We start from the raw sequence: 21,829 nt of genomic DNA, 5'->3' as shown, positions 1-21,829 counted from the left end.
ATGAACATGCTGCGGATTTATGAGCGCTGCAGAAACGCTGCGGAAAAATCCGCAGCATGTGCATTGACATTGCGGAATGCCATTGGAGACCATGGGGTGCGGATTACCATGCGTTTTTGATGCGTTTCCGTTGCGGAAATTCCGCAGCGGAAACGCATGAAAAACGCATCGTGTGCACGCAGCCTTAAGGAACTTTTTTCCGAAACACGTCAGTGTTTTGATACCTACTTTTAATGTTGTATATACACATGAATTTGGAATAGAGAGTTTATCCAGGAGAACGGAGTGCCGACTTTTTCTTCAGTTGGACCACCTCTTTGAGAAGACCATTCATTTTTACAGATCAGATTGTTACAGATTTTCATTTTATCATATACTATACATACTGGACATATTCTTTGAGAGGACCACTGTTAGGCTCGCGCCCGGACTGACTGGCGTGAGCGTGATTAGTGATCCCACTGTACCATGAACCGAGGAGTGCCTGGAGGGGCATAACTAAGTATCAACCCGGTCCGACCAAGGTCGCACGGCGGCTCAGTCGACTCCGTGAACCAGGGAGGAACCGAGCAGAGGGACCAGGTGCTACTCCAGGTCAGACCCCGGTCACAGCTGTTGACCCACACCGGGGAATGCAGTAACAGGCAGGTTAGCTGGTATGCAGACAGGTGGGTACTGGCAGGCATGGCTGGTATGATGGCAGGTGGGTACTTAGCAGGCACGGCTGGTATGTAGGCAGGTGGGTACTGGCAGGCGCGGCTGGTATGCAGACAGGCGGGTGCTGACAGGCACGGCTGGAATGCAGACAGGCAGATACTGGCAGGTATGAACGCAGGCTGGATAGGGACCAGTACAGACTGGGATACGGGAACAGAGCCTCAGGTGCGGTAGACTAGCAGGCAGAGCAGAGCACAACCGCAGGTGCGGTGAGCAAGCAGAGCAGAGCACAACCGCAGGTGCGGTGAGCAAGCAGAGCGGAGCACAACCGCAGGTGCGGTGAACCAGCAGAGCGGAGCAAAACCGCAGGTGCGGTGAACAAGCAGAGCGGAGCAAAACCGCAGGTGCGGTAAAAAGTGGAGCAGAGAAGAACCGCCGGAGCAGTGAACAAGCAGAGCAGAACAGAACCGCAGGTGTGGTAAACAAGCGGAGCAGAGCAGAACTGCTGGAGCGGTGAACAAGCAGAGCAGAACAGAACCGCAGGTGCGGTAAACAAGCAGAGCGGAACCGCCGGAGCGGAGAACAAGCAGAGCAGAACAGAGCAGAAGGTGAAGGCAGATAGGACAGGGCTCTGTTCACATGGAACAGACTGGAAAATACAAGAATGTGGTTAGAACACAGGAGGTGGATACGGAGGCAGGGAAAGGGGACAAGCAGAACCAAACACACACAAGGTACTTACAATGAAGTAGGGAGTGGACAGAAAACTCACAAACAGAAGTACAGAGACAACGAGTTGGAGTTAGGTGCAGTTTCAGACACTGCATGAAAAGGGAAGGTACGAACATAGAGAGAAACAAGTAACGGGCTAGGACACTGTTCAGACAGGAACTGAACTGGGAACAAGATACAGGAACGAGCCTGGGAACTCAGCCCCCAGGGTGGCAGAAACAGACTAGAAGTCTGAGATACAGGTAGCGGCCCTGGGTACTCAGCCCCCAGGGTGGCGGAAACAGACTAGAAGTCACAGGTACAGGAAAAGGCCCCAGGGTGGCGGACAGACTAGAGTCAAGACAGGACCTGGCACCTCAGTTGCAAAAGACAAACTGAGTGAAAGTGTTGCTCAGGCACCTCCTACTGGGTTGAGGGGGTTTAAGTATCCAGTGACTCACAGCTATAGGCTGGGGACACATTAGGACTGTGCACACAGTAGCTATAAGAAACAAGCAGAAAGCCGTGCCGACACCCTAAGCAATCAGACAAGAGACAAGGACAGAGCAGGTACTGGAGCAAAGAGTGCAGCATGGACTGACAGGTAAGATTGCAGTCTTGCATGGTGGGTGGTGGTGCACCATGCAAGCATGCCGCCAGGGATGTTATAGTACCCCCCCCCCTTTACGCCCCCTCTTCTTCCAGCCAGCAAGGATTTTCTTCAGAGAATTTGGTGGCCGATCCTTCTCCTCAAGAAGATTTCCTCTTCTGTCCACTAGAGGGAACAAAGCTAGTCTCATCATCTTGGTAACTAGGATGCTTCCTTCCATCGGGCCATCCTCAGCAACAGATGAAGTGGGCGAGGTACCAGGAATGGGACACAGAAAAGTCTCTCTCCACTTATTAATATCGGGTAGCACCCCAAAGGATTTACGGGACAACTGGAGGTCCTCAACCAGGTTGGAGGGGTGCAGAGACTCGGGGTTAACCACCGCTTTGACGTACACTTTGCCAAGCTTACTGGATGAAGTGGGTGAAGTACCAGGTGCAGGGTGCAGAAAAGTCTCTCTCCATTTGTTATCAGATAGCACCCTGGAGGATTCAGGAGGCAACTGGAGATCCTCCGCCTGGTTGGAGGGGTGCAGAGACTGGGAGGTAGCCACCGCCTTGATGGACTTATTGCCAGATTTGTTAAAGATGGAGGATCCTTGCTTAGGGACCAATTTCAGCCTGGTTTCTGAGATGACACGTCTGCGAGGCGGGGCGGTGCCTAAAGCCAGATCATTGGTACAATCATCGAGACTGTGTGGGGACAATGCCTCCGCTTCCCCTCCTTCGGAGACTTCAGCGCACAGCGAGTCAGCGACTAGCAGATCTGGTGAAGAAGAAGAAGAAACTGCTGATTGTCCTGAAGATATGGGGACTGGACACCCCTTGCACCTAAGCAGTCCCCCAGGAAACACCATGCAGGATCTCCAGACCTGAGTGGGCACTAGATCTCTCGGCTCTGAACGACCTGTGAGTAAACCAGACAGCACCTGAAATGTGAACTTCTTCATGTGTAATGCTCCAATCTGGAGCTTAATTTGTACAGACATATTTTGACTGTTTCTGAGTAGGGCTCGTCCTTCCACTGACAATGCCCAAACCAGCTTCTGGAGTTGTCGGACGGGAATCAGACACTGACTCTTCAAGGCTTTAAGCCCGAAACTTCCAGTTAATCCGAGGCCTTCACTTGCCACGGAGACAGTCATGGTCATCTGTGGAGAGGAAACACTAACGCCAAGGGCAGCCTCTCCCACAGGCCTAATGTCTTGGGATTCTCCAACCTTCGCTGGACAAAGACCGTCCGGGGGTCTCAAACAACCGCAGCGGGACCACAATCTGACTTTGTGACTGAGTTCTGGCCTCTGCTTTGCTTGACGAACATAGTCATCCTTCATGGACTCTGTGCGGATAGCTGCCTCCACAGGCTGGGGAACAGGAGGTCTTTGGGAGGACAGAATCCGACGTGACGGTTTACCTCTACGCCTTGCACGTCTGGACTGCGTCTTGAGGTTGGGAAGGGAAGTATTCTGTGGAGCATTATCATCCTGTGTGGATTCTGTGTGGGCAGCAGTCTCTTCAGGCTGGAGAACTGGTAGGCTACCTACACACATCACCCATCGGGGCTGCTCCAGGATATTGGGAAGGGAAGTTTTAGCACAAGCTTCAGGATTAGGGTCATCGAAGACCATTAGAAAGGCCACCAGGAAGGCCTGCAGGTCAGAGACGATAGGATCCCATGCTTCCCATAGGGGGGGTGATCCATTTCAAGGCATCACCCGCAAGGTAGGACATCATGAATGCTACTTTATCCCGATCGGTAGGAAAATAGCATAGAATTTGAAATGCAGCATGCATTGCTCCACAAATGCACGGCTTCGTTTTGGATCCCCATAGTACCGTGGTGGATCCGCAGGAACGAGTGCTGATAGCTCCATTTGGGCTGATGCGTAAGTCGCCTGAACTTCAGCTTGAGAAAAATTTTTTTCTTAGTGCACGTATTCGCCAGACAAGGATTCAAATGTCTCTGAGAGCGAAGGGCCCGGACTGACTGGCGTGAGCGTGATTAGTGATCCCACTGTACCATGAACCGAGGAGTGCCTGGAGGGGCGTAACTAAGTATCAACCCGGTCCGACTAAGGTCGCACGGCGGCTCAGTCGACTCCGTGAACCAGGGAGGAACCGAGCAGAGGGACCAGGTGCTACTCCAGGTCAGACCCCGGTCACAGCTATTGACCCACACCGGGGAATGCAGTAACAGGCAGGTTAGCTAGTATGCAGACAGGAGGGTACTGGCAGGCACGGCTGGTATGACGGGAGGTGGGTACTTAGCAGGCACTGCTGGTATGTAGGCAGGTGGGTACTGGCAGGCGCGGCTGGTATGCAGACAGGTGGGTGCTGAAAGGCACGGCTGGAATGCAGACAGGCAGATACTGGCAGGTATGAACGCAGGCTGGATAGGGACCAGTACAGACTGGGATACAGGAACAGAGCCGCACGTGCGGTGTACTAGCAGAGCAAAACCGCAGGAGCAGTGAGCAAGCAGAGCGGAGCACAACCGCAAGTGCGGTGAGCAAGCAGAACGGAGCAAAACCGCAGGTGCGGTGAACAAGCGAAGCTGAACAGAATCGCAGGTGTGGTAAACAATTGGAGCAGAGCGGAACCGCCGGAGCGGTGAGCAAGCAGAGCAGAACAGAACCGCAGGTGCGGTAAACAAGCGGAGCAGAGCAAAACCGCCGGAGCGGTGAACAAGCAGAGCAGAACAGAACCGCAGGTGCGGTAAACAAGCGGAGCAGAGAAGAACCGCCGGAGCGGTGAACAAGCAAAGCAGAACAGAATCGCAGGTGCGGTAAACAAGTGGAGCAGAGCGGAACCGCCCAAGCGGAGAACAAGCAGAGCAGAACAGAACCACAGGTGCGGTAAACAAGCGGAGCACAATGTTGTGCTTGGTTTTAACGTAACTTTATTCTTTCATGAGTTTTTTACAAGTTTATGACCACTTATAAAATGTGTTCAAAGTGCTGTACATTGTGTTGGATTGTCAATGCAACCCTCTTTTCCCACTCTTGACACACAGACAGCAACACCGCAGAAGAAATGCTAGCACAGGCTTCCAGTATCCATTGTTTCAAATGCTGCACATCTCGTATCTTCACAGCATAGACAATTGCCTTCAGATGACCCCAAAGATAAGGGGGTCAGATCGGGAGACCTTGGTGGCCATTCAACTGGCCCATGACAACCAATCCACTTTCCAGGAAACTGTTCATGTAGGAATGCTCGGACCTGACACCCATAATGTGGTAGCATGCCATCTTGTTGGAAAAACTCATGGAACGTGCCATCTTCAGTGCATAAAGAGGGCAACACATCATCATGTAGCAATTTCAGATATCCAGTGGCATTGAGGTTTCCACTGATGAAGAATGGCCCCACTATCTTTGTACCCCATATACCACACCATACCATCAAGATATGAGATGTGCAGCATCTGAAACAACAGATACTGGAAGCCTGTGCTAGCATTTCTTCTGCAGTGTTGCTATCAGTGTGTCAAGAGTGGGAGAAGAGGGTTGCATTGACAATCTAACATAAATGGCCCACCCTTTACATACCCTATCAGTCTTTGGTGTGTGGGAGGAAACTGGAGAACCCGGAGGAAACCCACACAAACACGGGGAGAACATACAAACTCCTTGCAGATGTTGTCCTTGGGTGCATATGAACCCAAGACCCCAGCGCTGCAAGGCTGCAGTGCTAACCACTGAGCCACCGTGCTGCCCTAATGATTATCCAAAGAGTAGATATCATGGGAATATGAGGTCCTAGAGATTCGTAAATGTCTACAACTATCATGTGGCCAATTAATTATATGGACAGGGCTTATGACTGTTATATATTTCTTTTTTTAGATATAAATGAATGCCTGGAGAATACCACTGTTTGTTCCTCTGAAAGCTGCATCAATACTCTGGGGTCTTATGTCTGCTTGTGTCCTGCTGGGTTTCTATTAATTAATGGTAGTTGTGCAGGTAACAATAGCTAACATTTTACTGTGACCAAACGTTTATGTATGAAATGTAGTGATTTTGTGCCTATATATATATATGTGGCAGCTGTTACTCCTGAGGCACAGACAGTCGGCTTACTACAAGCAGTGCACACCTTACCACAGATGAAGTCAACGACTCCACCACCAGTAAGCCTGGGACCACCTGTAACCACTGCCCCCCAGAAAACGGTGGTCAGCACTATATTATCAAAAATGTTTACTACAATGTCTACCTCAAGACCACAAACTGCAACCAACAATCTGGATCCTTTCCCACCACCTCAGCACCTCAAAACGGGTAATTCGCAGCTAGCTCAGAAATCCTCAGGGGTCTCCCATGTGTCATTGAAGGAAAACATTATTTTCCCAACTGGAGCTCCCACTACATCGCACACAAATTTGCACTGTTGGCACAACCAGGAATTACGACAGATGGGCAGCTCATGGACAGACGCAGATTGTATGGATTGCACTTGCCAAGTAGGTGACACAGCTTGAAGATTTGATACCAATTTATTGTCTACTCCATAGAATTACTATCTTAATGCATGTTGCAGGAAGGTACCATATCCTGTGAAAGAAGAATATGTAGCCCAACCTGCTCACATCCAGTTCTGCACCCAGAAAGCTGTTGCCCTACATGTGATGGTGAGTTCTTTAAAAAGCAGATCCTATTGAATTGTCTAGTAATTGTATGATATAGAATATCCTTTATCCTTGACTCAACCTTCCAACATTTGGACTGTTCACCATAATACATAAACCGCTTGTGGTTTGGTACAGGGTGCTTCTTCGAGGAGACATTAAGGGCAGACGGAGAACTTTTCCCCACTTTCCCGGATAACTGCACAATATGTATTTGTTTGGTAAGTTATTATGACTGAAACTTTTGAATGCTTTGCTAATTTTATTTATCTAATTTCCCAGTGCATATATAGTGCAAGTGAAGGGAAAGGGAAAAGGGAGAGTCCACTCTCCAGAGACGTGAAGACTTGAAGCAGGTGTTTGTTTTGCACTAAGTAGTTTGGGATCTGACTAGATATCACATGGTATAAAAAAATAGAAAATCCAGTGGAAAAATATAATTAAAATCCTTGTTTATTAGAAAAATGAAAAAAATGTAATGGCACTACATGTCCAACGGGCACACTAACCGACCGGCGCGTTTCAGCTTATGAAGCCTTACTCATGAAACATTTTATATATATATATCACCAACCATTTCTGCAATGATGTACAAAGATTGTCACCACTCACACCACATCTAATCTCCATATCTCTAATGCACTCTTGGGCCAATTTCATATGGTGGCAAAACACCTTATATCGCTGTCAGCTATTTGCTAATATTCACACTTAACTCAGGAAAGGATGTAAGGGATCTCAAAGAAGAGATTGGAGTAAAGCCCCCATCTCACATAGCGAGATCGCTAGCGAGATCGCTGCTGTGTCACGGTTTTGGTGACGCAACAGCGACCTCACCAGCGATGTCGCTATGTGTGACACTTTGCAGCGATCAGGCCCCTGCTGTGAGGTCGCTGATCGCTGCAGAATGTCCTGGACCTTTTTTTGGTCATTGCCCTCACGCTGGTCAGCATGTATCGCTGTGTGTGACCAGCGGGAGCAGCGATCAGGCTGGTAACCATGATAAACATCGGGTTACTAGGGGCACACGCGCACTTAGTAACCCGCTGTTTATCATGGTTACGAGCCTGCTAAAGTGAGCGGTAACATCCCGCTCACCGTAGCAGAGTGGTAAACATGATAAACAGCGGGTTACTTGGTGCGCGTGTGCCCCTAGTAACCCGATGTTTATCATGGTTACCAGCCTGCTCCTGCTTCAGCAGGCTGGTAACCAGGAGCAGGACATCGTGGAAAGATTCTTTCCACGATGTCGCTGCTCCCCTGATCGTTGGTGAGCCTGCCTGTTTGACAGCTCACCAGCGACCACATAGCGACGCAGCAACGATCCCTGACAGGTCGTATGGTTGTCGGGATCGTTGCAGCGTCGCTAAGTGTGACGGGGCCTTAAGCCACGGAGAGACACTTCTCTTATCTCCTGGGAGAACAAACTTATTGGACATATAGGATTTTAGCATGTCTAACTCGTCTTTCCCTGACATCTGTTTTCAGGGCAGAGTCGTAGAAGGTCAACCGCTGCCAATTTTTTTAAAACATTAGGGAACTGGTTCATCAAGGTGTTTTTGCCACTTTTCTGCTGTAATACACTTTCGAATGTCACAATTTGTTTTCGCAACATGATATTGCGCAAAAATTTTGCAACTTTTGGAGTTCTTACTCCAGTCCTGGCCAGACAGCTATTTCTGAGTTTCTATTTTTGACCACGACTGTGTCTTTTTGCGCACAATTCTTCAATCTTCCACTAGTAGTCTTTTCAACTTCAGGTCTTGCCTACATTCTGCATTTATTAAAAAAAAATGACTGCTTTAATAGCCAAAGTTCTAAGTAGAGATGAGAGAATTGATTAGATGTGAAACTAAGTTGTCTAAAAAAATTTTAGGAATTCACTGAATCTGGCAAATTCAAAACATTTTTTGATTCACTTTATGCAAATTGGCTAAAATGGCCACTGTAATTTTCACATTGCAGAAGATTGCTTTAGCCAGAAAAGACTCACATGACCTTTGGCATCCCTGGGTGGCCTTCCTTATAATACCTTGTAGCTATCACATCACTTGCTATAGCACAGCCAATAAGGAGGGACTATAAGAATCTGTATAAAAGCAAAGGCAGAGACTGCAGCGGCCATTTTGTGATGAATCTGGATAGTGAGAACATGTTCCAGATTGGCAATAAGGATTTGGCGGATTGGGAGAGAGAGAAATAAAATAGTGAGTATATTCTAGTTATAATGTGTTGTAGCACAGCAGTGAAGAATAGTGCATAGTCTATGAAGAAAAAAGAATAATACAGATATTCAATTGATAGGGAGAGATTGATATAGGTGAATTGACAGTGAATTATCATGGTGAATATAGTGAAAAAGAAAAGGATATAGCTCACCAATCCCATATCTCCATCACCGCATACTGCTTCAGAAACTCAGAAACTCAACCTAACAAATTCGAAAAAAGTAAAATGAATCTAGACTGCTTCCGTGCATTTCTGAAAAATGCTTTGCCGCACCAGAGATATTCGTCACCTTTTCTTTTTTTTTATATCAGCAACATGCTTAGCAATTCTAATTTTCGGCTTCCTAGTGGTTCAATCAATATACATCAAATCGCACTGTGTGCGTACCACCACATATACGACATATGAGGTCTCACAATAGGTTATTTAATCTGAAATATTGTGAATCCTTATTTTTATTGTATTCATTTTGATAGTATATTGGCAAACTGTACACTTTATACACATTTGAAAAATCCTATTTGGGACAACCATGTTCTCCCATGATGTTCTTTATTCTCATATAGGCTCGGTGATAAAAAATCCATTAAGAATTTTCCCTTCTTAGCAATAAATCCACACCCTGTCTCAGAATTTCTCCCAAGGTTTCACCTTGATTAGTGATGAGCGAGTGTGCTCGCCACTGCTCGGTACTCGTCCGAGCATCTCACTGCTCGAGATACTCGGCGCTCGCCGAGTATTTCCGGGGTTTGCGCATCGGGAGCTCGGGTCTCCTCCCTGCATGTTTGGCGCTCTTTACAGAGCCAATGAACATGCAGGGATTGACTGCCACTCATTGTAATGCCATAGCCATGTTGGTTGTGGCATGACAGTGATTGGCTGGCCGCACACCGTCATCAGGGGTATATCAGACCTGGCGCTGCTGTGCTCATCACAGTTACTCCGGAATCAGACAGTGTAGGGAGAGGTGCTGCTGCGTCAGGGAGAGAGTTGCTTGTGTATTAGGTGGTGTAGGGAAGAAAACCGTACATTACACATATCCATATTAACAAACAGTCCTTGTGAGGACTAACTAATCTATCTGCAGAGATATCAGGCAGGCAGTGTACATAGGCAGGCAGGCAGGGTATATAGCAGACTGCAGTGCATATAGCACAGATTTGCTTGTGTATTAGGTAGTGTAGGGAGAAAAATCGTACATTACACATATCCATCTTAACAAACAGTCCTTTTGAGGACTAACTAATCCATCTGTAGAGATATCAGGCAGGCAGTGTATATAGGCAGGCAGGGTATATAGCAGACTGCAGTGCATATAGCACAAGAGGCTCCATTCCAATTCTGCCTTCTGCTGCTGTTAAATATTTCTATACTAAGGCCCAGGTCTCAGGGGCCAGGAATACATTTCTTTGGATTGTAATCCTCATTATTTGCTTAAAAAGCAATTCAGAGAACACAGTTTTTCTGCGCCATTTGCTTGTTGGCACTGCAGAATACAGCCAGGTCCTTTCCATATTAGAGCGCTAGAAATCCAGCTATTTAAAACTGTGTTTTCTCCATCACACGGATTACATATACTTTGTCAGAAAATACTGCTATTTCTGACCTCCATTAAAAATTTCCTTTAGTGTGTCAGTGAAGCAATTCACAGCAGTTTGCTGTTCAAACTACTTACCTACAGGCCAGGTATTTAAAACTGTGTTTTCTCCGTCACAAGGATCACATATAAGTTCGCTCCAAACTCAGTCATTTGTAGTAAGCGTGGAAGATACTGTCCTCCATTTAAAATGGGCAAGGCACATGGCAAGGGATGGGAACTGGACGTGATGGTAATAGTGCTTGCAGAGGCCAAGGACAAGGCCGTGGGAAAGCTGAAATTGTGCCACAACAAACACCCACATCTTCTCGCCCGATCTTCCTGTCCCAATTTCTAGGGGACCGCAGCACACCACTATTGAACCCAGAGCAGTTTCAAAAGGTTGTTGATTGGATAGCGGATAATGCTTCCAGTCACTTAGTCACCCCCACCACCACCACCCTGTCTTCCACACGGTCAAGTCTCAGTAGCTGTGAGTCTGGATCGCATATTCCTCACCCTGATCGTCCTTCCTACCACCATGCCGAGTACCCAGAGACAACTGATCCCACACTTGGACACTATGAAGAGCTGTTCACTTTTCCATTTATAGATTCGGGCCTCTCGCCCGGTCCACTTGAAACGGGGCAAGAGGAGATCGCGTGTAGCGATGCCCAAATATTTGAGCAGCCACGGTCACACAAGGTGACGGTGGGAAAGTGTCACAAGAGGTGGACGATGATGAGACACAATTGCCAGAAAGTCAGGAGGAGGACCAGGGTGTGGAAGTGGAAGACAAGGTGGTGGATGATATAGTAACTGACCCAACCTGGCAGGAGGACATGCAGAGCGAGGACAGCAGCACACAGGGGGAGGGAGGCAGAGCACCCCAATGGTACTCGGTCCCCAGCCGCCACTATTTCTCTTGGTGTGCCGTCCCCGCATTACACAAGCACGTGTCCCAAAACATTAGCCGTGCCCTCAACAACGCAGTTTACCGGGAAAGTCCACCTAACCACGGACACGTGGACAAGTGCTTGTTGGCAGGGATGGTGCATCTCGCTGACGGCACACTGGGTTAACATAGTGGAAGCCGAGACCCAGTCGGAGTTTGGGACGAAACACGTTCTCCCGACGCCAAGGATTGCGGGCCCTAGGTCAATCAGGGTTGCCCCCACGGTCTACAGCTCCTGCACCTCATCCTCCTCAGCCTCCTCTTCCTCTTCAGACTCCATCTGTTATGATCTGCAACAAGTACTAAGGAAAGAGAGGGGAAAGCTATCCCTACAGTAAGACTAAGCTGAATCCCTATGATGTAGCGGGCTGCCTGTTCCTTGCGAACAGACCCGCCTTAGTCCTCGGCTAGTCTGAACGAAGACCTATAGCATAAGGGGAGGGGTCCCTAAAAGAGCTAAGGACTGGAACAAAAATGGGACACCTCATAAACTGAGAAGTTGTTGCAGAACACAAAAAAATAAACTAACAAAAAGGTACTAGAGGTCCCTGAAGGACCTATCGAACTGACAGAGAAAGGCACAGAACCACCTGGCTAGCAAAACAGTCAAACAACACTAAAGTCCAGCACAGCCAAAAGGGCGGAGCTGGAATATAAAGGCAGATGGTCAAGTGACCGCAAAACACAAGATGGAAAAAACAAACAGGAGGGTTCTAACACCATCTCCGAAATGACCACATCAGTCACAAGCTGGAAGCACTGCAGCACTGCCTCGGCCAAGCGGCAACAGGCTGTGCTAAAGATAATATGCTTAGGTGACAAACCGCACAATGCTGAAGAGTTGTGGACAGCTCTGAAAGAGCAGGCAGATCTGTGGCTCACACCGCTGAACATACAGTCAGGCATGGTCGTGTGTGACAATGGCCGCAACCTGGTTGCGGCTCTGAGGTGAGGCGAGCTCACATACGTACCATGCCTGGCCCATGTGCTTAACCTCGTGGTTCAGCGGTTTCTCAAATCCTACCCGGAGCTGCCGGATCTGCTTGTTAAAGTACGCCACCTTTATGCCCATTTTAGAAAGTCAGCTACAGCTTCCGCCGCCCTTGCCGTGTTTCAGCCGCAGCTTCTGGCTCAAAGACTGGTGTGTGATGTCCCCACGCCTTTGGAACTCTACACTGCAGATGTTAGGAAGGATTTGTGAGCAGAAGAGGGCAGTTGTTGAGTACCAGCATTAACAAGGCCGTTGGTATTCAGTTCAGACTCCACACATAAGACCTCAGGAGTGGACATGGATGTCAGACATATGTACCATCCTCCAAAACTTTGAGGACTCCACCAAGATGGTGAGCGGCGATGACGCCATAATTAGCGTCACCATCCCGCTTCTCTGTCTTCTGAAACGCATTCTGCTCACAATCAAAGAGGATGCATTGCAGGCGGAGTACGATGAGATGGAGCAAGGAACCATACAGGGTGATTACACACAGCCCAGCCTCATCTCATCCCAACGTGGATTGGGTGACAATGAGGAAGAGGAGGAGGAAGAGGAGGAAGGACAGGAGCTAGTTTCATGCACTATAGATGGTACTACCTGCACAGCTGTCATACCGTCTGTTTAGCGTGGATGGCCAGAGGACAGAGATTCCCATCTGAAAACGCTGGCGGCAGAGGGCACACTTCGTTGGACAACCAAAGAGTACAGGCGAGAGAGACACAACTTCAATCCAGCAGAGGCAGGGGAACACTGTCTAAGTTTTGGGAGAGTTTTCCCAGCCCCTCCCATCGCAGAGGCCCTGAGGCGTGGGGTACTCTCACAAGGAGTGCAAAGTTTGGGAAGATGCTGAGGGAGTACCTTGCCGACCGTACCAATGTCCTCTGTGATTCCTCTGTGCCTTATAATTATTGGGTATCCAAGCTGGATACGTGGAATGAACTGGCTCTCTATGCCTTGGAGGTCCTGGCCTGCCCTACCGCCAGCGTTTTATCAGAGTGGGTTTTTAGTGCCGCTGGTGTAATTATAACTGGTAAGTGCATCCACCTGTCAACTGAAAATGCTGACAGGCTGACTCTTATAAAAATGAACAAGGGCTTGATTGGGCCAGACTTCTCAACACCACCGAATGATAGCAGCGTAACATAAACTCAAATCCAGTGTCTTTTCTTGGGAGGTATATTTCCATGCACCTTTTCACACCCACACATGGGTATACGCTTCCTGATTTTGGCTATTTGCTCTTGTCCTCCTCCTTCTCCTCATCCTCCACCACCATATCACCAGGTTGACCGTGGTCCATGATGCAACCCCCACATAATTTTTTTAAAGGGTGTTTATGATGCCCGTAAAAAAATTTTTTATACAGTATGTTCATGTATACCCCTCAGGGGTAAATGTTTGTCAGCCTATACACTTTTGCATGGGCATTACAAGTATAGGAGGCCCGCTCCTTTCTAATGGGAACATTTTTTTATGAGGCCCTCCTCCACGTCTCTTCCAAGGGGCATTGAAGTGCCTCCAAATTTTTGGCAGCCCTTGCACTCACTGCATAGTCCAACACTATGGGAGACTCTCTCCTTTCTAATTGGAATTTGTCGTTACTGTGGCCCTGCTCTATGTGTCTTTAAATTCTTTGTGGGGTTTTTCCTAAATTTGATCAGCCGTTGGACTCACTGCATAACCTATAACTGTTAAGCAGACTCTCTCCTTTCTAATGGGAACATGTCATACTTGTTACTGTGGCCCTGATCTATGTGTCTTTAAATTATTAGTTTTTTTTTTCTAAAATTGGTCAGCCTTTGGACTCACTGCATGCCCTATAACTGTATAGCATACTCTCTCCTTTCTAATGGGAATTTGTTGTTACTGTGGCCCTGCTCTATGTATCTTTAAATTCTTTGTGGGGTTTTTCATAAAATTGGTCAGCCGTTCCGACTCACTGCATACCCCATAACTGTATAGCAGACCCCCTCCTTTCTAATGGGAACATGTCGTACCTTGTTACTGTGGTCCTACTCTATGTGTCTTTAAATTCTTTGTGGGTTTTTTCCTAAAATTGGTCAGCCTTTTGACTCACTGCATACCCTATAGCTGTATAGCAGACTCTCTCCTTTCAAATGGGAATATGTCATACTTGTTACTGTGGCCCTGCTCTGTGTGTCTTTAAATTCTTAGTGGGGTTTTTCCTAAAATTGGTCAGCCGTTGGACTGACTGCATACCCTATAACTGTATAGCAGACCCTCTCCTTTCTAATGGGAACATGTCGTACCTTGTTACTGTGGCCCTGCTCTATGTGTCTTTAAATTCTTAGTGGGGTTTTTCCTAAAATTGGTCAGCCGTTGAACTCACTGCATACCCTATAACTGTATAGTAGGCTCTCTCCTTTCTAATGGGAACATGTCGTACCTTGTTACTGTGGCCCTGCTCTCTGTGTCTTTAAATTCTTAGTGGGGTTTTTCCTAAAATTGGTCAGCCGTTGGACTCACTGCATACCCTACAACTGTATAGCAGACCCTCTCCTTTCTAATGGGAACATGTCATACCTTGTTACTGTGGCCCTGCTCTCTGTGTCTTTAAATTCTTAGTGGGGTTTTTCCCAAATGTTGGCAGCCCTTGAAGTCACAGCATGGGCATTAGCACTATAGGAGACCTGCTCCTTTATAATGGGAACATTTTTTTACTGAGACCCTCCTCTATGTCTCTTCAAAGGGGTATTGGGTTGCGTCCAAATTTTTGGCAGCCCTTGCAGTCACTGGATATGCAATAACAATATAGGAGACCCACTTGTTAATAATGGGAACAACAAAACATAGCCGGCTGATGGCTCTCTAGCAATAGCGAGGGCCGACTGCTGGCCTTTTAAGAATAGTAAGGGCTTGTCTGATGTCCCTATAAAAATAGGCTTTATGACTTTCAGAGTCCCTCCATCATAAATAAAACAGGATGTGTCTGATGATGTGTCACACACCACATTGCCAGATAAGGTTGTAAAATGTTAAAATGACATTTCCCAGTGAATGCATTTGTCTTAAAAAAAATAACGTAAAAAAACCAAAACAATAGGATCTTTCTTTAGTATAAAAAACAGCATCACCAATTTAACCTCAATGCAAAAAACATTGTTCAGCTCTTGCACCTCCTCCTCCATCTCCAAAATGACCACATCAATCACAAGCTGACAGCACTGCAGCATTGCCTTGGCCAAGCGGCAACAGGCTGTGCTGAAGATAACATGCTTAATTGACAAACCGCCCAACGCTGCAGAGTTGTTGAAAGCTGTAACACAGCAGCCTGATCTGTGGCTCTCACCGCTGAACATACAGCCAGGCATGGTCGTGTGTGACAATGAGAGGAACCTGGTGACGGAGAAATAACAGCTAGAGTAGATACGGTTTCCCTCTATGCCAGTCCTTTCACATAGCTAAATACAACTCTCAGCAAAAAAAGTTGTGGACTGGCTCCATACCGTCCCTGGTCACATTCACCTGTCCATGTGTTTGTGGTTAGGCAGTCCTTCCCAGTAAGTGCATTGGGTGACGGCAAGGGTAATGTTGTGGGATCCGTGCTTGTAGAAGGCGGAGACGATACCGGGAGAAATTGTGGCGGCTGGGGACCGAGTATGGACACCCCGCCGCCACCGGCATGAGGTTGTGAAAAGCTTCCGCCTCCACGAGCTTAAAAGGCCATATTTCAAGTGCAAGCAGCTGCCCAGAAATCTGGCAGTTTAGTGTTGCGGCCTGTGGGTGGCTGGCTGCATACTTGCACTTGCATTCCAAGTAACAGAAAACTAAGCAGATGGTGGCCTCTATCATCATCATGGCCTCACCTCAGCACTATGAACTCTCCTGAAGGAGAAGCCAGGGCCCACTGGAAGAGTCTCCGGTTCTCTGGTGGGCCCGTCCAACCCTGCCGAGAAGCAGCCCTGGCTAAGAAACGTGTGGCAGAAGGTTCCCGGACACTCTATGGCTGCTTTTTTAATGTGGATCGGCCATGCTTATGCATGTTATTTCTTAAACCGCATTACAGATCAGGCCATTGTCCAACTCTGTATTCATGAAATTAAATGCGCAAAGAAAGATGTGTGTGTGTGTCAAAGCACCACCGACAAGTGCGAGTTGATGTTGGACGGACAGTAGTGTTGAGCGAGCACTAAAATGCTCGGGTGCTCGAAGCTCGGGCCGAGCTCGCCGTGATACTCGGGTGCTCGACCCGAGCAACGAGCCCAATGTTAGTCTATGGGAGACTCGAGCATTTTTGCGGTGGCACCCCTGGCAGTCTTTTAAAAGCCTAACAAGTGCCCAAAACAATAGTGACAGTGCTCAAATGACATGGGGACAGCATGGGGATCGCCCCAGGAAGCATTTCTGACCCCCAGGTCACTGCTGTCAACAACGTGGTCAGAGGTATTAAGCCACTTTTACAGGCTCACAATAAAACATTCAAAAACGAAAGTGAAACTTTTTTCCTGTGAAATATGTTAAGGAACATCCTTTTCCAGGGTAAAGACTTGTGTATAAGTTAAAATAAATGACCAAAAACAAAAATACTCTTCCACACCTTCGGCTATGTTCACAAGTAGCATTTTTTATGCGTTTTTGCACTTTTGTATTGCTTTCAACTATGACAAATGCATTCACCATGAAATGTCATTTTAACATTTTACGACCTTATCAGGCCATGTGCTGTGTGACACATGCATAAAGTGCTGAAAAGACAAGGGAACAGCATGGGGAAGACCCCTGGAAGCATCTCTGACTCCCAGGTCACTGTCTAAAAGTGTGCCCATCATAAGTGATCCTTACCACATCAGAAGATGCAGACTTGCAACTATCCCCATGCAAGTTCTAGTCCCAGGGCAGTGTTCAATTGTACCTCCCCCATTCCTTGCAATACAAGCTCAAGTATGCAGCCTGCCACCCACCCACCCCCAGGCTGCAATACCATACTGCTTGCTTGCTTGAACTTGAAATTGGGCCTTTTAGGCATGTGGAGGCGGAATCTGGCCACCACGTCATGGCTGTGTTGACGGCCTGGAATCCATACTCAGTCCCCAGCCGCCCGGCGGCCGGGTGTCCATACTCGGTCCCCAGCCGCCCCGCGGCCGGGTGTCCACACACGGTCCCCAGCCGCCTGGGGGCAGCCGGGTGTCCATAAACGGTCCCCAGCCGCCCCTATTTCTCCTTGGAACATCCCCCCACACACTTTTCTTAGCCCGGCCTGCTTTAGGCAGCATTGGACGAGCCCACCAGAGAACCAGACTCCTCCGGTGGGCCCTGACTTCTCCATCGGTGGAGTTGAGAGTGCCAAGGTGAGGAGCATGATGATGATGACAGAAGTTAGCATCTGCTATGTTTTCTTTTAATGCAAGTGTAAGTGTGCAGCCTGCCACCCACCCACCCCCAGAACTGCAATTCCATACTGCTAGCTTGCACTTGAAATGGGGCCTTTTAGTTTGGAGGAGGCCACTACCTCATGGCTGCTTCGGCAGCGAGGTATCCATACTCAGTCCCCAGCCGCCCATATTTGTCCTGGTGTGCCTTATACATAAGATTAAGCGCGTATACCAAAACATTACCTGTGCCCTCCCCAGTGCATTTAGTGGGAAGGAGAGCCTATTCCGCTGTAGTGTGTGCATGCCAAACCCCTGTTCATGGTACATGCGAAGATGCCTCCCACCTTGCATCTGTCGTTGCAGACTTGCAACTATCCCCATTCAAGTCCTTGTCCCAGGGCAGTGTTCAATTGTACCTCTCCCATTCCTTGCAATGCAAGCGCAAGTATGCAGCCTGCCACCCACCCACCCCCAGGCTGCAATACCATACTGCTTGCTTGCTTGCACTTTAAATTGGGCCTTTTAGGCATGTGGAGGCGGAATCTGGCCACCACGCCATGGCTGTGTCGGCGGCCTGGTATCCATACTCAGTCCCCAGCCGCCTGGTGGCCGGGTGTCCCCGCTTGCTCCCCAGCCTCCAGGGGGTGGCCGGGTGTCCATACTCGGTCCCCAGCCATCCCTATTTGTCCCAGTAACCTTTCCCACACTTTTCTTAGCCTGGCCTGCTTTAGGGCAGCATTGGCCGAGCCCACCGGACTATCAGACTCCTCCGGTGGGCCCTGGCTTCTCCATCAGGGGAGTTGAGAGTGCCAATGTGAGGAGCATGATGAGGATGATAGAAGTTAGCATCTGCTTTGTTTTGTTGTAATGCAAGCGCATGTATGTAGTAGCGGCTAGGCCTGAGGTGGTCAGTGTTTTGGCGCATATCCTACCTCCTCCGAGGATTGCTGGATGTTTTCCTGCTACTATCCAAGTTCTATGACTCCCGTTAAAACAAAGCTTCAGGTGATAAATGATGGATGAGGTAGTGGCAAAGGAGAAAGAGCAGGAGGAACAGGGACCATTCATATCAATATCAGGCCAGTCAACCAGATATGTCTTGTAGGATATGTTTCTGTAACAAAAGGATCGGTTCGGCTACACAGTTATAGGGCATACAGTGAGTGCAATGCCTACCAAAAATTTTGAGCCACTCCAATGCCCTTGGAAATGACATGGAGGTCAGGGGGCGGTAACTAAACCTTTTTTTCCATTTATAGCAACTGGGTCTCCCGTGCACTGTTGGCCTAAGCAGTGAATGGAAGGCTTTCCAAAAATTATGAGGGACTGCAATGCCCTTTACAAGAGCCATGTGTGGCACCCCAGGGGTCTGGTCACCACAGTAATAGAGATATTACCTCGGAGAGCAAGTGGGAGGTTTCCTGGTCAGGATCCCTTAAACATGCAACATCCTCCTGCCCCAATCCTGGGAGGGGAGAATTCTGCTCTTATAAACTGGATCTGGGGCGGGGTTGAGTGAGTCAGAGAACAGTCAGAGTCAGAGTGAGAGCAAGGGAAAGTAACAGCAAGGAGCTCTGTAGGAGCTAGGAGCTAAAGACCAGGGGCTGGAAGCTGAGCAGAGCTCGCCCTGGCAGAAGACAATAGGAACCGGACACAGGAGTCCGAAGCTGTGAGGACTTATATATCCAGCAGCAGAAACCAGCCGGCAGGGGATTTCAGGTCCTCTGGCCATAGAAGCCCGGAGGCTCAGTCACAAGCAAGGGACCAGCACCGCCGTCGTGGAGCGGAGGCTAACAGAAGGCCCCAATGTTATAATCTGCTACAAGCACTAAGGAAAGACAGGAGATCTGTCCCTACAATCGAACTAAACTGGATCCCTACGATGTAACGGGGAACCTGATCCTGCGATCAGACCCGCTAAAGTCCTCGGCTAGTCTGTACGAAGACCTATAGATGCAAGGGAGGAATCCCTACAAGAACTAGGGACTGGGATAAAGTTGGACACCTCCTAGCAGAAATTGTAGCAGTCAAAGACAAACACACAACAAAGAACATAGAGGTCCGAAGACCTAGCAAAACTAACAGAGAACAGTAACAGAGCACCAAGCTAGCTCAAGAGTAGTAAATACAATGAAGTCCAGCAAGGCCAGGAGGGCGGAGCCGGATTAAATAGGCAAAAATGGTCATGTGACCAGCAAACTAGAAAAAACCTAACAGGAGAGTTCTAACAGTACCCCCTCTTCTAAGAGGATCCTTTGGATCCCCTAGGACCGGGCTTATCAGGAAACCTCCTGTGAAATGCTCTGACAAGTCTGGAAGCAGAAACATCATCCGCCCTCACCCATGAGTTATCCTCGGGTCCGAAACCCTTCCAAGCGACGAGATACTGCAAGCTCCCTCTATACCGTCTAGAATTTAGGATGCGGGAAATTTCATATTCCCCGTCCTCCACCACCGGAGGAACAGTGGCAGAGGCTTCACCAACCGACACATCAGCTTTTTTCAACAGAGAAACATGAAACACCGGATTAATCTTCCAGGAGGTAGGAACCTCCAACCTAACAGCAGATTGGTTAACTATCTGAAGCACCTTAAAGGGCCCTACAAACTTGGGTCTCAATCTTTTCGAAGGAATCCTCAATCGCAGATTCTTAGAGGACAACCAAACCATGTCACCAATAGCAAACGAAACCTCTTGCCGTTTCCTATCAAAGTACCTCTTAGATTTTTTGTTAGCCTCCTGAAGATTATCATGCACATCCGTCCAAACTCTCTCCAAATCACCGGAAAAACTCTCCTCCTCCGGCACAGCCGATACCAATTTGGAGAATGACCCAAAAGACGGATGTCTCCCAGTACAACAAAAAAAAGGCGAACACCCAGCAGAAGAGGATGTATGGTTGTTAAGAGCAAATTCAGCAAGTGGCAGAAACTCAGACCACCCCTCTTGATTGTCTGCCACAAAGCAACGCAAGAACTGCTCAACATCCTGTTTTTTTCTTTCTGTCTGGCCATTAGACTCAGGATGATATCCGGATGAAAACGACAAATGAACTCCCAACCTGTCACAAAAGGCACGCCAAAAACAAGCCACGAACTGAGGTCCCCTATCAGAAACAATGTCAGTAGGAACGCCATGTAGTCTGACAATTTCCTTGACAAAGGCCTTAGCGAGTGTCTTAGCGCAAGGCAGTTTGATGAAGGGAACCAAGTGACACATCTTGCTAAAACGGTCCACGACCACCCAGATGACCGTGAAACCTTCAGAGGGGGGAAGGTCAGTAATAAAGTCCATAGCCAGATGTGTCCAAGGTGCACTAGGAACCTCCAGAGGGCAAAGCAACCCCGCAGCAGGAGCATGCGAAGACTTAGATCTAGCACACACAGTACATTGACGCACCCACTTAATGACTTCCTTCTGCCATCCAGGCCACCAAAAACTGCGACCCACAAGTCTCTTGGTCTCAGAAATTCCTGGATGACCTGCCAACCGAGACTCATGACACTCAACAAACAAATCTCTCCTAAAGGTCCTAGGCACAAACAAACTCCCATGGGGAGTGTTAGATGGGGCATTCTCCTGAGCTTTAAAAATCTCATCCTCCAAAACGGAGTCCAAAGCAGCAATCACAACACCTTCTTGTAAAATGCTCTCCTCCTCCTCCTCAGCACTGACCATAGGAGAAAAGCTGCGAGACAAAGCATCCGCTTTAACATTCTTGGTACCCGGGATGTAAGTAACGGAAAAATTAAACCGCCAGAAAAAAAGTGCCCACCTAGCCTGACGGGCATTCAAGCGCTTGGCAGCATCAAGATAGATCAGATTTTTATGATCAGTGAAAACCTGAATGGGAAATTCAGCACCTTCCAAGAGATGACGCCAGTGTTCAAATGCGAGTTTAATAGCCAGCAATTCCCGATTACCAATATCGTAATTAAGTTCAGTCTCAGAAAATTTTTTTGAAAAAAAGGCACAGGGATGTACTCCATCCTTGCTTTCCTGAGACAACACCGCACCGACCCCCACAGAAGAAGCATCAACCTCAACCAAAAACGGCTTAGTCACATCAGGCTGCATAAGGATGGGAGCAAAGGTGAACCTCTCCTTTAGAAACACAAAAGCTTCAATGGC

The 21,829-nt window shown here is 48.2% G+C and overlaps 1 protein-coding gene across 1 annotated transcript in view; it reads left to right on the top strand.

Annotated features, from left to right (window-relative positions):
- The window catches only part of VWCE (von Willebrand factor C and EGF domains), a 154,977-nt gene that overhangs the window by 63,603 nt on the left and 69,545 nt on the right, over window positions 1–21,829 (top strand). The window contains exons 11-14 of the mRNA XM_073658019.1: window positions 5,826–5,945; window positions 6,030–6,445; window positions 6,523–6,613; window positions 6,749–6,831. Of these exons, the coding sequence (XP_073514120.1) occupies window positions 5,826–5,945; window positions 6,030–6,445; window positions 6,523–6,613; window positions 6,749–6,831 (710 nt within the window). The remainder of the gene's footprint in view (window positions 1–5,825; window positions 5,946–6,029; window positions 6,446–6,522; window positions 6,614–6,748; window positions 6,832–21,829) is intronic.

Source organism: Phyllobates terribilis, unplaced genomic scaffold (assembly GCF_046119375.1).
Source record: "Phyllobates terribilis strain yellow unplaced genomic scaffold, ASM4611937v1 Scaffold_13__5_contigs__length_258822181, whole genome shotgun sequence".
NCBI classification, from domain to species: Eukaryota; Metazoa; Chordata; class Amphibia; order Anura; family Dendrobatidae; genus Phyllobates; species Phyllobates terribilis.
The sequence above is the reverse complement of the archived record's forward strand: the minus strand, read 5'-3'. Positions and strand labels throughout refer to the sequence as shown.